Source organism: Scyliorhinus torazame, chromosome 10 (genome assembly GCF_047496885.1).
Source record: "Scyliorhinus torazame isolate Kashiwa2021f chromosome 10, sScyTor2.1, whole genome shotgun sequence".
NCBI lineage: Eukaryota > Metazoa > Chordata > Chondrichthyes > Carcharhiniformes > Scyliorhinidae > Scyliorhinus > Scyliorhinus torazame.
In genome coordinates, this window is record NC_092716.1 from 23,029,542 (window position 1) to 23,043,340 (window position 13,799).

Consider the following 13,799-nt stretch of genomic DNA (forward strand, 5'->3'; position numbering starts at 1 on the left):
AGCTGAGGAGCTTCAATTGACCCTGGATTGCAGAATTGCTTCAGAAAATGGTCCCATGCCAGTACTCGGTGCTCCTGGAGCTGGGGAAAACATTCTATCCCACGGGAAATATTCCACAATTTACAGAACAGCAGGAGGACAGACACACACAATCCTGCGGAGATGTTTGCTGGCTGTGACTCGTGGCCGTGTCACCTGTCCTCCCGAGTCAGAGTGGAGTGGGGCTGAACAGCCAGATAGGAACTGTGGGCCTGTGGGAGCAGGCCGAGGCACTGGTCATGCTTGCACCTTGGGCAGCACGGCAGTGCAGTGGTTAGCACTGGGACTATACGGCGCTGAGGTCCCAGGTTCGAATCCCGGCCCTGGGTCACTGTCCGTGTGGAGTTTGCACATTCTCCCAGTGTCTGTGTGGGTTTCACCGCCACAACCCAAAGATGTGCAGATTAAGTGGATTGCCATATCTTTTCATTAAAACAGTAAAAAATATATATACAAGGCCAAACGGATACTCTGATTATTAAAACAGTTCACAACACATTTCTACAAAAGTCAAATGGTACAAGCACTAAACTTTGCGCTGGAGAGACCAGATACCCTCGCCTCTGTACCAACAGAAGGGAAAGGAAGGGATTGGCCATGCTAAATTGCCCCATAATTGGAAAACAAAATAATTGGGTATTCTAAATTTATTAAATAGAAATGCTTGCACCTTCCACCAGAGAGCCAAGTACAAATATGAGCCTGCCAAGGGAAGCTACAAGCATAAATAACGGTGGGAAAGTACGGAATATCAAGACAATCAAAGACACAAAGTAGAAGGGCCTACGAGCCAAATGCAAAACAGAACGGGATCAACAATGTGCAGCAAACTGACCCCGGGAAGGATGAATAAACCCGCATCTAATGTAACCGCAATTGCACCACGTCTTGGAGAGTTCAAAACCCAGATGTTTTGGTTCCAGTAGCCACTCTGTGGTTCGATGACAGTGTCAGCACTATTTCGCAGCATTTTTGTTACTTCTGCTGCTCGCCCAATTTTACCTGACATCTCGGCCTGCGGGTCATTGTGTACTGGTGCATTGAGTATTTCCTATCAGAATTTCTATCACACTGCTCCCGGGCGTTCAACGGCCCTCACAACTGGCAACGGTGAGAACTCCATTAAACCTAAGTGTCAGAGGAACTGCTGTCAGCCAGGTTCACCAGTAGGATGACCTCTGTATACTCCTACTGAGGACATCAGGAAAGCTTTGGAAAACGAAGCGGGACCTTGGGAGTATTGTATCTCACAGAACAAGGAAGGGGCAAGTGAATCCTCATGAACGACATTCATTTGTTACACATAAATAGATCGGGAAGGGGAGAAATGCAGCCACCTTGCCCCGTACTGGCCTGTCAGTGTAAGGTCCATCGGGAATTGGAGTTCTGCATTTTAGTGGCACCTCACTAGGATTTTCACGGCAGTAGGGTTGATGTCGATCGCAGAATGATTACAGCACAGAAGGAGGCCATTTGGCCCATTGTGTTTGTGCTGGTCCCCTGAAGGGACAATTCACCTAGAGCCACTCCCTCGTCTTCTCTCTGTAGCCCTGAATATTCTTCCTTTCCCGATTATAATCCAATTCCCCTTAAACCCCTCGATTGTAGCTGCCTCCACCACACCCTCCAGCAGTGCATTCCAGATCCTAACCGCTGTCTATGTGAAGAAGCTTTTCCTCATGTCGCCATTGGTTCGCTTGTCAAATTACCTTCTGTCTGCACCCTCTAGTTCTCGGTTCCTCCACCAATGGTAACAGGTTTCCCCCATCTACCCTGTCCAGACCCCTCATGGTTTGCAACAAAACCAGCCCAGAAATGTAAAAAATGCACACCTGACACCCAAAGTCTGGTCTTTCTACATCTCCCATTTGTCATGGTTTGAGATGCTAGTTACTAAAAGTTTTGGATTGGATTGGATTGGATTTGTTTATTGTCACGTGTACCGAGGTACAGTGAAAAGTATTTTTCTGCGAGCAGCTCAACAGATCATTAAGTACATGAGAAGAAAAAGGAATTAAAGAAAATACATAATAGGGCAACACAACATATACAATGTAACTGCATAAGCACTGGCATCGGATGAAGCATACAGGGTGTAGTGTTAATGAAGTCAGTACATAAGAGGGTCATTTAGGAGTCTGGTAAGAGTGGGGAAGAAGCTGTTTTTGAGTCTGTTCGTGCGTGTTCTCAGACTGCTGTATCTCCTGCCCGATGGAAGAAGTTGGAAGAGTGAGTAAGCCGGGTGGGAGGGATCTTTGATTATACTGCCCGCTTTTCCCAGGCAGTGGGAGGTGTAGATGGAGTCAATGGATGGGTGGCAGGTTTGTGTGATGGACTGGGCGGTGTTCACGACTCTCTGAAGTTTCTTGCGGTCCTGGGCCGAGCAGTTGCCATACCAGGCTGTGATGCAGCCTGATAGGATGCTTTCTATGGTGCATCTGTAAAAGTTGGTAAGAGTCAATGTGGACATGCCGAATTTCCTTAGTTCCCTGAGGAAGTATAGGCGCTGTTGTGCTTTCTTGGTGGTAGCGTCGACGTGGGTGGACCAGGACAGATTTTTGGAGATGTGCACCCCTAGGAATTTAAATGCGCCATAAAATATAGAGCACAGAAAGAAGCCATTCAACGCCACAGATTCACGTCAGTGTTTACATTCCCAACTGCCCTCCTCCCACTCTCATCCTGTCTACAGAACCTGGAGTCCATTCTCGCTTGCCTGACTTCCCCTGAAATCTAACTGTGCTACTCGCTTCAACAACTTCCAGTGGCAGCAGGAAGTGTGAGTTCCGCATTTTCACCACTTCCTGGTTAAAGGCATTTTGGCTGAATTCCTAATCGGATTTATTAGTGACCATCTTATGTTTGAGAATTTGAGCCTTGACCTCTATCCCTCACCACGCCATGGGTTGCGCTATCCCTGGTCCTAAATCTATGGAACAAGGTCTCCCCGTAGTAATAATCTGGCTACAAACCTATTTACCGTACCACGTAGAATAATGAGAATTTTATTTGTTCATGAGATGTGAGCATCTCTGGGTAGACTTGCATTTCTTGTTCATCCCTAATTACCCTTGAGAAGATGGTGGTGGGCCACCCCTTGAACTGCTGCTGCAATCCATGTGGTGTAGGTACACCCTTCGAGCTGTTAGAGAGGAAGTTCCAGGATTTTGACTCGGTGACAGTGACGGAACAACATTATATTTCCTAATCAGGGTGGAGCTTGGCCAGATGTCTGCAGCCTTTATCCTTCTAGGTGGTAGAGGTTGCGGGTTTGGAAGATGTTGCTAAAGGAGTACAGGTAATACGGACTGCATTATCCAGGACAGTGTTGAGCTTCTTGAGTGTTGCTGAAGCTGCACTAATGTAGGCGAGTGCTGAGTATTCCATTATTTATGTGTTGTGACTTGTGTTGAATATTCGGATGGGTAGGGAGACTGTTCTAGGCTCCAGGGAATGGTAGGGTGATGTAGGATGGGGAGAGTTCGTCATAGAACCTTATAGCACAGAAAGAGGTGCTTACTCTCTGACAGCGCTCTGCAATTAGTCCCAGGCCCCAGCTCAGCTTTCTTTATCTGTCAGCTGTGGCTCAGCAGCGCGGTCGTCTCTGAATCACAACGTTCAAGCCCCACTCCAGGACTTGAGCGCCAAAATCTAGACTGACACTCAGCTGTACGGAGGGAATGCTGCACTGTCAGAGGGTCAGTACTGAGGGAGTGCCGCACTGTCAGAGGGTCAGTACTGAGGGAGTGCTGCTTTGTCAGAGGGTCAGTACTGAGGGAGTGCCGCACTGTCAGAGGGTCAGTACTGAGGGAGTGCTGCTTTGTCAGAGGGTCAGTACTGAGGGAGGGCTGCTCTGTCAGAGGGTCAGTACTGAGGGAGTGCCGCACTGTCAGAGGGTCAGTACTGAGGGAGTGCTGCTTTGTCAGAGGGTCAGTACTGAGGGAGTGCTGCTCTGTCAGAAGGTCAGTACAGAGGGATTGCTGCTCTGTCAGAGGATCAGTACTGAGGTCGTGCGGCACTGTCAGAGGTGCTGACTTTAGGATGAGATTTTAAACCGATGCCTGATTGGGTGAATATAAAAGATTCACGTGGCACTATTTCGAGGAAGCGCAGGGAAGTTATCCCGGTGTCCTGCCGAATATTTATCCCTGAAGGAACAAATTGTTTGCTCATTATCATGTTGCTATTTGCGGGAGTTGGCTTGGTGGAGATTGGCTGTTGTGTTTCCTACATTACTGCAGTGACTACATTTCAGAGAGCACTCCACTGGCTCCAAAGCACTTTGAGACATCTGCACCCCCCCCCCCCCCCCCCCCCCCCCAGAGCCTACAAATGCCCAGATCGTTGACCAATTACTGTTTGGGAACTATCAGTGAGATAATAATTGAGAAATATATATTGAATAAGAAGCAGAAAAATAATTTATCAGTCCTGTCATCTCATTTCAAATTGTCTGCACAATTCTATCTCCCCTTTTCCCTTGCTGTACTCTCGAGGCTGCAGAGTTCATCTCCACCTGTCCTTCTGTCATTTTAGAAACTGGATTTTCTGAGAGTGTTCAGTTTGACCACTCGGGCGAGGAGGGAGGAGCTGCTGAAGAAGAAACGACGCAAGAGACAGCGGATGTTGATGGAGCGGAGTCCCTCACCACCGGCCATCCCTAACAAACGGCAGACACCCTCGCCGCGGCTCCTGCCCACCAGCAAGTACAGCGCCGACGAAATGAACAGCACTCCCGACCTGGCGGAGAAGAAGAGATTCCTAACGTCTTTTAGCCTTGCGCACATCCTCCCAGAGAAAAGAAAAGGTAAGCGGGCTTCTTTCCATTGAGTGTTCCTTACAAACCGGCAGCTCCAGACAACAACAGTTTATCAGCCTCCAGTTGGAACCTGTAAAGTTTATTCCAATGGGATCTTTTTACTCCCCTACCCACCCACCCAGCCCATCTCTGTGGGCAGCACGGTAGCATTGTGGATAGCACAATTGCTTCACAGCTCCAGGGTCCCAGGTTCGATTCCGGCTTGGGTCACTGTCTGTGCGGAGTCTGCACATTCTCCCCATGTGTGCGTGGGTTTCCTCCGGGTGCTCCGGTTTCCTCCCACAGTCCAAGGATGTGCAGGTTAGGTGGATTGGCTATGCTAAATTGCCCTTAGTGTCCAAAATTGCCCTTAGTGATGGGTGGGGTTACTGGGTTATGGGGATAGGGTGGAGGTGTTGACCTTGCGTAGGGTGGTCTTTCCAAGAGCCGGTGCAGACTCAATGGGCTGAATGGCCTCCTTCTGCACTGTAAATTCTATGATCTCCATTTCCCACCCCTCCCTAAACCTCTCCCTTTTAATGGTGATCCTTCCTCCCTGATAATGAAGAGCTCTTTATCATCCTAATTATTTTCTGGTATCTCATCCACATTGCCACTCTTCACATTTAACCTCACCAGGGTCACAGATCATTTGACCATGGGCACGATTTAATGGAAATGAAACAGAGCCCCAGTTTGGGCGCGTTTAGCAGGGTGTTTCCCGGAGCTGAGAACGGCCCCCGCTATTAAACGGGACTCTGCTTCATTTTTGGTTCTCGGCGAGGAAGGCCCCGCGAGGCCATCTTTAGGCTCCTTTCCTGCACTAATGAGCTCAGCTGGCCAGTGCAGGAAGAGATGCTGTCCCCATCTCTGGATCCCCCCCCCCCCACGCCCCAACTTTCCAACTAGGGGGTTCTCAAGGCCCCCTCCCCTCCTCCCCGTCCGCACCCCACCTCATAAGGGCAGGGCATCCCCATGATCCCCATCATGGGCAACATGCCACCTGAGCAATCTGGCACTGCCAGTGTATCAGGCTGGCAGTGCCACGGTGCCTGGGTGGCATCGGGAGTGCCAGGGTACCACCCTGCCCAGAGCCCGACCACCCAGGAGTCCCCCGATAGCCTGGGAGACACCCCAGTGCCGGGACATCTGGTCCAGGTTTGTGGAAACCAGCGCTAAACAGCGTCTGCTCAGGTCTCCCGAGGAGAGGTCATTAGGCCCCGCGCCTTGGGTGGCTCTGGCGCAGACATATTCAAGTGAAACTAATTACTCATTTGAATATGCAAATCTGGATCATACCCATTGAGGATGAGATCCAGATCACGACGCCTCGCAAGATCTCGTTTGATCTCGCGAGGCGTAACGAGCATCCTCATTCTCGCAAGAGGCCTGTCGCGGGATTTACCCGCCTCGTCGCATCCCGAGTTGGGCATGATGATTGCACCCCATATCTGATTGAGGTCCAGGAAGGGGGAGTCAAAGAAAGATATCCTTATCCAAAAACAGCACCTCCAGCAGTGCAACCTGGGATTTGTTTGTGAGTGTGCCTGTAACCTCAGTCAGGCTGAGGTTTAGAGTTTCATGTTGAGTTGATTGATTTGATTTATTGTCACATGTAGTGAAAAGTATTTTTCTGCGGCCAAGGAAACGTACACAGTATGGACATTGCAGACAAAATAAAGAATAATTGACAGAGTACATTGACAAATGGTACATCGACAAACCGTGATTGGTTACAGTGCGGAACAGGGGGCCAAACAAAGTAAATACATGAGCAAGAGCAGCATAGGGCGTCATGAATGGTGTTCTTACAGGGAACAGATCAGTCCGAGGGGAGTCGTTGAGGAGTCTAGTAGCTGTGGGAAAGAAGCTGTTCCTACATCTGGATGTGTGGGTCTTCAGTCTTCTGTATCTTCTTCCTGACGGAAGGGTCTGGAAGAAGGCAAAGCCTGGGTGTGAGGGGTCTCTGATAATGCTGTCTGCCTTCCTGAGGCAGCGGGAGGTGTAGGCAGAATCAATGGGAGGGTGGCAAGCTTGTGTGATGCGTTGGGCTGAGTTCATCACAGTCTGCAGTTTCTTGCGATCTTGGGCCGAGCAGTTGCCACACCAGGCTGTAATGCAGCCAGATAGGATGCTCTCTATGGCACATCTGTAGAGGATTGTGAGAGTCGATGCAGACATGTCGAATTTCTTTAGCTTCCATAAGAAGTAGAGACATTGTTGGGCATTCTTGACTGTTTCATCAACATGAGTGGACCAGGACAGACTGTTGGTGATGGTGACCCCCAGGAACTTAAATCTATCGACCATCTCCACTTCGGAGCCATCGATGCAGACGGGGATGTGTGGCGTGCTACTTTTCCTGAAGTCGATGATCAGTTCCTTGGTCTTTCCGACATTTAGAGAGAAGTTGTTTTCGGGACACCATGTAACCAAGTGATCTATCTCCCTTCTGTAGTCTGATTCATCGTTGTTGAGATACTACCAACCACAGTCGTATCATCCGCAAACTTATAGATTTGAGTTGGAATTAAATCTTGCCACACAGTCGTGCGTGTAGAGGACGGAGCACACATCCTTGCATGGGCCCCGGTGTGAGCCTAAACCTGCATTTGGCTACTGGCCCATCCCTTGGCTTTTCAGCGTCACAGGCGGTCGAATTTCTCTGTTGAATTGTCCTCTTCTGTAAAAGCTCAGTGTTCACCCTGTTGCTTATTGGTGCTTTACTCACTCTCTCTCACACACCACACGCAGAAAGGAGACCCTGATGGAAATGATCCATTCCCTAAAACAAAAGACACAGCCTTCACAAGCACCTTTCGGATATCTCGCTCCTCCATCGTGCAGCAGCCCCAGCTCATCTCAAATTGGTGAGTGTTGTGATCTCTTCAAGAGGTCCTTTTGCAACTGGCCTACAGGAGGCTCCTGAACTGCTGCTTTCGTTGGAATGTAACGGGAAATGCACCTTGGCGTGACTTTCCTCTGGCATTGTAGTGACCACCAGTGAGGTGGGGGAGGGGACTTTTGGATTCCTCATCAACTACCCAAAAGCAGCTTTATTGTTCACCAGTTTCTCTATGCCCCTATCTGCTTCACTTTCCACATGTTTCTCTCTCTTTCTGTTTCTTTCCTTTTATCTTTGGATGTTTTTCTTTCCTTCCTAATGGAGCCTGCTAAAATGATGCTCATGAGGCTGCCGTCAAGAAAGCAGTGATAGAGGGAGAACAGACATAATTGATTCCCCCCCCCCCCCCCCTTACTCAACCTGAGAGAAAAATCATTTTCTCCCCTTCATAAATTTATTTTGCTGATGACCCAAATATAATCATCTGCTCTTTGGGTTGAAATTCCATTTGATCCATTTACTTCCCTGTCTTATAAACTGAAATCCATCAAGTGAATTTTCATGAGCAAAGACTTCACAACTGTTTTTTAATAAATTTAGAGAATGCAATTCATTTTTTCCAATTAAGCGCCAATTTAGCATGGTCAATCCACCTAGCCTGCATATCTTTGCGTTGTGGGGGCGAAATGTGCACGGGGAGAATGTGCAAACTCCACACGGACAGTGACCCAGAGCCGGTATCGAACCTGGGACCTCGGCGCCGTGAGGCAGCAGCACTAACCACTGTGCCACCGTGCTGCCCGGGGTTTCACAACTTAATCGCAGTCCTCCAATCACCCTTTGCCCAGTTAACGGAGATTGGCAATCCGACGTATCAGATAAACCCTGGATTGGGCTTCAGAGCATCTTGGCTCAGAGTTGATTCTGGTGATTGTGGTAATCTGAGCATCCCTGTGACAGGAGTAACATTGAGGCGGCCTGGGGTTATGGGGGTTTGAAACATTTTGGTTTCTGCAGCGAATGTTGGGGGCAGCATAGCAGTGACGTCCCGAAAATCTTGGAGGATGTTGTGTATAATGTTGTCATGCTCGGTGTTCGGGATGGGGAAGCGGGTGGTCTCCATTTCAGGAGTAATATTGTAGCTTCTTGTACCTGTGGGGTTTGAGAGTGTCTCAGTTTGGTGGCTAATGTTTGGGCACCTCCAAATGGAGAAATGCCACATCACGCCACCCAGAAGCCCCAGTTTAGGCAGACGTGAGATGCTGAAGTTAATTTTTATTTAAGGTTCGTCTTTTTCTGTGCCTTTGGCCAAAGTGTCCAAACCCTTAAGTTCATGTAATGGAGTCCTGTGGTTAGTGATTCAATCTAAGGTACTCCGTTGGCTGATGGGGGTCTCTCAGGTTTGATCCCTGGTTTGTGCTGCCATGACACACCTTGGCCAGGTAGCATTAGACGCAGTGCAATTATTTCCCAATACCTGTGACCTAAAACTAGCCACAATCCAGGGCCTGAATAGCTGCTGGGGGAGGTAACCACTGGCGGAGATTAGGGTGTCTGTATCAGTGAAGCTACTGCCTCGTGTAGTCCCGAATCCGTACGAATCTAGAGGGCGCCGAGGTTCAACTTTCAATCTCTGCTGGTTTAGCTGGGCTGAGGGTAAATGGAGGAATAAGGAAGGACTTGCTAGTCATTAGCATGAGCCCATGTGTGAATGTCTGGTGGGGACTGAATCCGGCTCAAATGAGCCATTCAGGTAATCCCCTGACATTTGCTGGAGAAGCTCACACAACAGACTGCCCACCAGAATGTGAGTTTATTAGAGAAAGCTGCCAATCGAAACATGTCTCAGTACCAGACATCGAGAATTGTTACAGCATAGAAGGGGGCCATTTGGCCCATCGTGTCTGTGCCAGCTCTCCAAACGAGCATTGTGGCTTCGTGCCATTCCCTTGCTGTTTCCCCGTACTCCTGCCTATTGTTACCTTTATAATTGGTTACTATGCAGCACAGCTCATTTAATTTGTTGTGCAGTTCCTCTAAACGTATTTGTGTGGCTGTTATTCCTCACAGAGCAGGGTCTATGTGTTACCCTTCAGACTGCCGCCTGGGCAGCAAGTGGAGCAGAATCCAGCAACGCTGAAGAGTGTTTTTCTCTTTTGGTTTTGACTGCCTTTGCCTGCTTTTCCTTCTGCAGGTGCCGCAGTCCAATCTTCGAATGCACATTCATCTGCCGATTCCGACAGGCCGCCAAGTGCCGCCCGCGCCGTCCCGTCACTGCCAGAACTCCGGAAGAGTGCCGAGTCAATCCGGGCGGAGCCGCCCAAAGCCTCGGAGGCGACCGCGAGGCCAAAGGAGCCAGGCCTGCACAGTGACAAGAGTAGGCCGCTCGAAGGGAGCAGAACCGTGAGTGTGCTCACGAATGCCACAGGTGCCCTGCAGAAGGAAAACCATGCTGCTGTTCACAGCCTGAGTGAGAAAAGCAAGCCCTGGGAAGTGTTCATGGCGGAGGACTTTGCCCAGCAGTTTCACGAGTCCGTGTTACAGTCCACACAGCGAGCATTACAGAAGCATAAAGGTAAATGGGAATGGGTGCCTGCCTTGCTGTCCCGAAGGAAAATACAACGGCTAATTGTGCGTCAACAACTACAAACAGAATGGCGCACAATGCTGCTAATCTCTTGTAGACATAATAGCTCCTAACTATTATTTGGGTTTATTGTCACGTGTACTGAGGTACAGTGAAAAGTATTGTTCTGCATACAGTCCAGACAGATCATTCCATACATGAAAAAAACATAGGACATGCATAAATACACAATACATACACAGACATCAGGTGAAGCATACATAGTGTAGTACACTCAGTAGAGAAGGTGTGTGAAGAGATCAGTGCCGTCTATAAGAAGGGCGACACGGTGGCGCAGTGGTTAGCACTGCTGCCTCACGGCGCCGAGGACCCGGATTCGATCCCGGCCCCTGGTCACTGTCTGTGTGGAGTTTGCACATTCTCCCCATGTCCGCGTGGATCTCACCCCCACAACAGGGTGGGTGAATTGGCCACCCTAAATTGCCCCTTAATTAGAAAAAAAGAATTGGGTTCTCTAAATTTACTTTTTGAAAGTTCAGTCCATAAGAGGGTCATTCATGAGTCTGATAACGTCGGGGAAGAAGCTGTTTCTGAACCTGTCAGTGCGTGTTCTCAGACTTTTCCATCTTCTGCCCAATGGAAGTGGTTGAAAGAGAGAATAATCCGAGTTGGGGGGGGGGGGGGGGGGGGGGGGGGGGGGGGGGGGGGGTTTGATTATGCTGCCCGCTTTCCCAAGGCAGTGGGAGGTGTAGACAGAGTCAGTGGATGGGAGGCGGATTCGTGTGATAGACTGGGCTGTGTTCTCGACTCTTTGTAATTTCTTACGGTCTTGGGCCAAGCAGTTGCCAACCAGGCTGTGATACAGCCAGATAGGATGCTTTCTATGGTGCATCTGTCAAAACTGGTGAGTGTCAATGTGGACATTCCGAAGTTCCTTTGTTTCCTGAGGAAGTGTAGGCCCTGTTGTGCTTTCTTGGTCGTAGCGTCGATGTGGGTGGACCAGGACAGATTGTTGGTGATGTGCACACCTAGGGATTCAAAGCTGTCAACCATCTCCATCTCGGCACCATTGATGCCGATATTATGATACGGCTTAATGTAACGATAGATAAATAGTGGCAAATAAAGTTAAATTTAAACAGCAAAACATCCAAAAACAATTCATGCAGCTAATTATCTTTTGAAATGCACTTAATTCTGCAGTCTTTCTCCACCAGTAATGTTCGTGCAACCAGTATTTTGATGGTATTGATTGAAAGAGAATACATTAATTCTATGGGACGTTTAACATCCACGTGAAATATCACAGTAAAACCTGAATGTGAAACACCCATTTCCCCCATTGTAGATTACACCCCTCAGTGCCAACTCCAACTGCTATCTTGTTCAAGTACTGTCCCTGGTAAGGATAGAGTCAATATTGTACTGCCAAGGAATAATATAATGGAGCGTTGGGGTGGGGGGGTGGGGGGGGTTTGGAGAGAGCCACCCTGCTCTGTGAATGAAGAGTAATTAGTCTGTAAAGATTTTGTTTAGGGAGAAGTTTATCAAGTGAGCACTGGCTGGGGATAGAGGATCTCGCCCATGCCAGTTTATACTGAATTCATTGGGGAGAATCTTGCACCTTTTAAAATTAATCCCAGGGCAGGACCATTTCCGAATGTCGACTCCACGCTTGCCAGCAACACCCTAAGGATAGTGGGTGGGTCCCAGAGGTTGCCTGCCCACTCGGGGGTGCCTGCAGTCATCGGACGGACTGTAGCAGAACTGCCACAGTTTGAGGGAGAACACGAGGGCCACCATCTTCAAGAACCTTTTGAAGAAATATTTAGTTAATTAAAACGTGGGCCCAGCTGACCGGCCTGTAGTAGTGAAGCCCCTCCGCACAGTGGTCTCCACATAGTGGCCTGCGGCCGCAGCTGCAGTCCACAGATCCCTGTGCCTCCGGTAGAGGGGTAAGTGTAGGAGGCCTTCCCTTGGCCTGTTCCCAGCAAGCAGTCTTCAGGCACCTGCTGGGCTTTGGCCTCAATGGCAAAATCGGGGCAGTGTTCACAATGTTGTTGTCAGGGCTGAAAAATCCCACCGAGTGTGTCTGTCATCTTTCACTATGTAAGCCAGCTTGTAAATTCTCTATTCCCTCGGGATCTTCAGGAAACCAGTACAGAATGAGTCTGTTTGGCCCATCGAGTCTGCACTGACCCTGACCCTCTGCAAGAGCACTCTACCCAGGCCCACTCCCACACCCTATCCCCATAACCCTGCTCATTAAACATGGCCAATCCACTAACCACATCTTTGGACTGTGGGAGACACTGGAGCACCTGGAGGAAACCCACGTAGACATGAGGAGAACGTGCAAACTCCACACAGACAGTCACCCGAGGCCGCCCCCCCCCCCCCTTCAGTGTGGCTTCCATAAGCTCCTGTTCTTCACCTCATAGACTGCAGCGTTTCAAGAAGGCAGCTCACCACCACCTTCTCAAGGGCAACTAGGGATGGGCAATGAACAAAAACAGAAAATGCCGGGCAATCTCTTTTTTTCAAATTTGGAATACCCAATTCATTTCTTTTCCAATCAAAGGCAGTTTAGCGTGGCCAATCCACCTACCCTGTACATCTTTGTGTTGTGGGGGTGAGACCCACGCAGACACGGGGAGAATGTGCAAACTCCACACGGGCAGTGATCCGGGGCCGTGATCAAACCCGGGTCCTCGGTGCGTGAGGCAGCGGTGCTAACCACTGCACCACCATGTCGCCCCATGCCGGACAATCTCAACAGATCTGACAGCATCTGTGGAGAGGGAGCAGAGCCAGCATTTCTAGTCTGGATGATTCTTTGTCAGCAATGAATGCTGGTCCAGCCAGCGACGGCCCCATCCCATGGTGAATACAAACAGGAAAAGGGCTGGCTGCAGTTCTAGAAATGGTCTCCGCAGGAACCTGGAGTTATTGCCCAGCAGATTTCAAAAGCGGGGCCTCCTCCCCAGATGGGGACAGAAGTCTTGTCCTGAGCCACTTAACGCGCTGCTGAGTTGTCGGCTTTAACATTGGTGACCTCCCAATGAAACCTTTAGTCAGAGAGGGAGTTAGAGGGTGGGGAATACTGCACCCCATAAAATCCAACCCATTATATTTTTGGAATCTCAAACAATCCAGGCAAATAGCTTTGTGTTGTTTACATTGAAGCTCGACTTTTGCTTTCTTTCTAATTCTTTCCACCTCCGGTTCAGAAGATTCTGGGTTCAAACCCCACTCCCGAGACGCAAGGACAGTATCTAGCGCACTCCAGTGCACTACCATGGGAGTGCTGCACTGCCCGAGGTGACCTGTTTCAGATCAGCAGCATTCTCTTGGGTGTACTGACAGTGTCAACATGTATTCCTCAATCAAAATCACGAAAAACAGATCATCTGGTCAATACCAGTGGCTGTCAGGGGATCTTGCTGTGTGTAAAATTGGCCTACTGTACTTCGCAACGGTCATTGTTGGCTGTAAAGAGCTTTGAGATGTCCTACGGTTGTGCAAGGTGC

General features: G+C 49.3%; 1 protein-coding gene across 10 annotated transcripts in view; it reads left to right on the forward strand.

The window, feature by feature from the left end:
* Window positions 1-13,799, forward strand: part of gse1b (Gse1 coiled-coil protein b) — a 663,364-nt gene that overhangs the window by 635,254 nt on the left and 14,311 nt on the right. For all 10 annotated transcript variants that reach the window (XM_072517860.1, XM_072517861.1, XM_072517862.1 and 7 more), the window contains 2 exons: window positions 4,576-4,846; window positions 9,877-10,257. In XM_072517860.1, coding sequence (XP_072373961.1) covers window positions 4,576-4,846; window positions 9,877-10,257 — 652 coding nt within the window. The remainder of the gene's footprint in view (window positions 1-4,575; window positions 4,847-9,876; window positions 10,258-13,799) is intronic.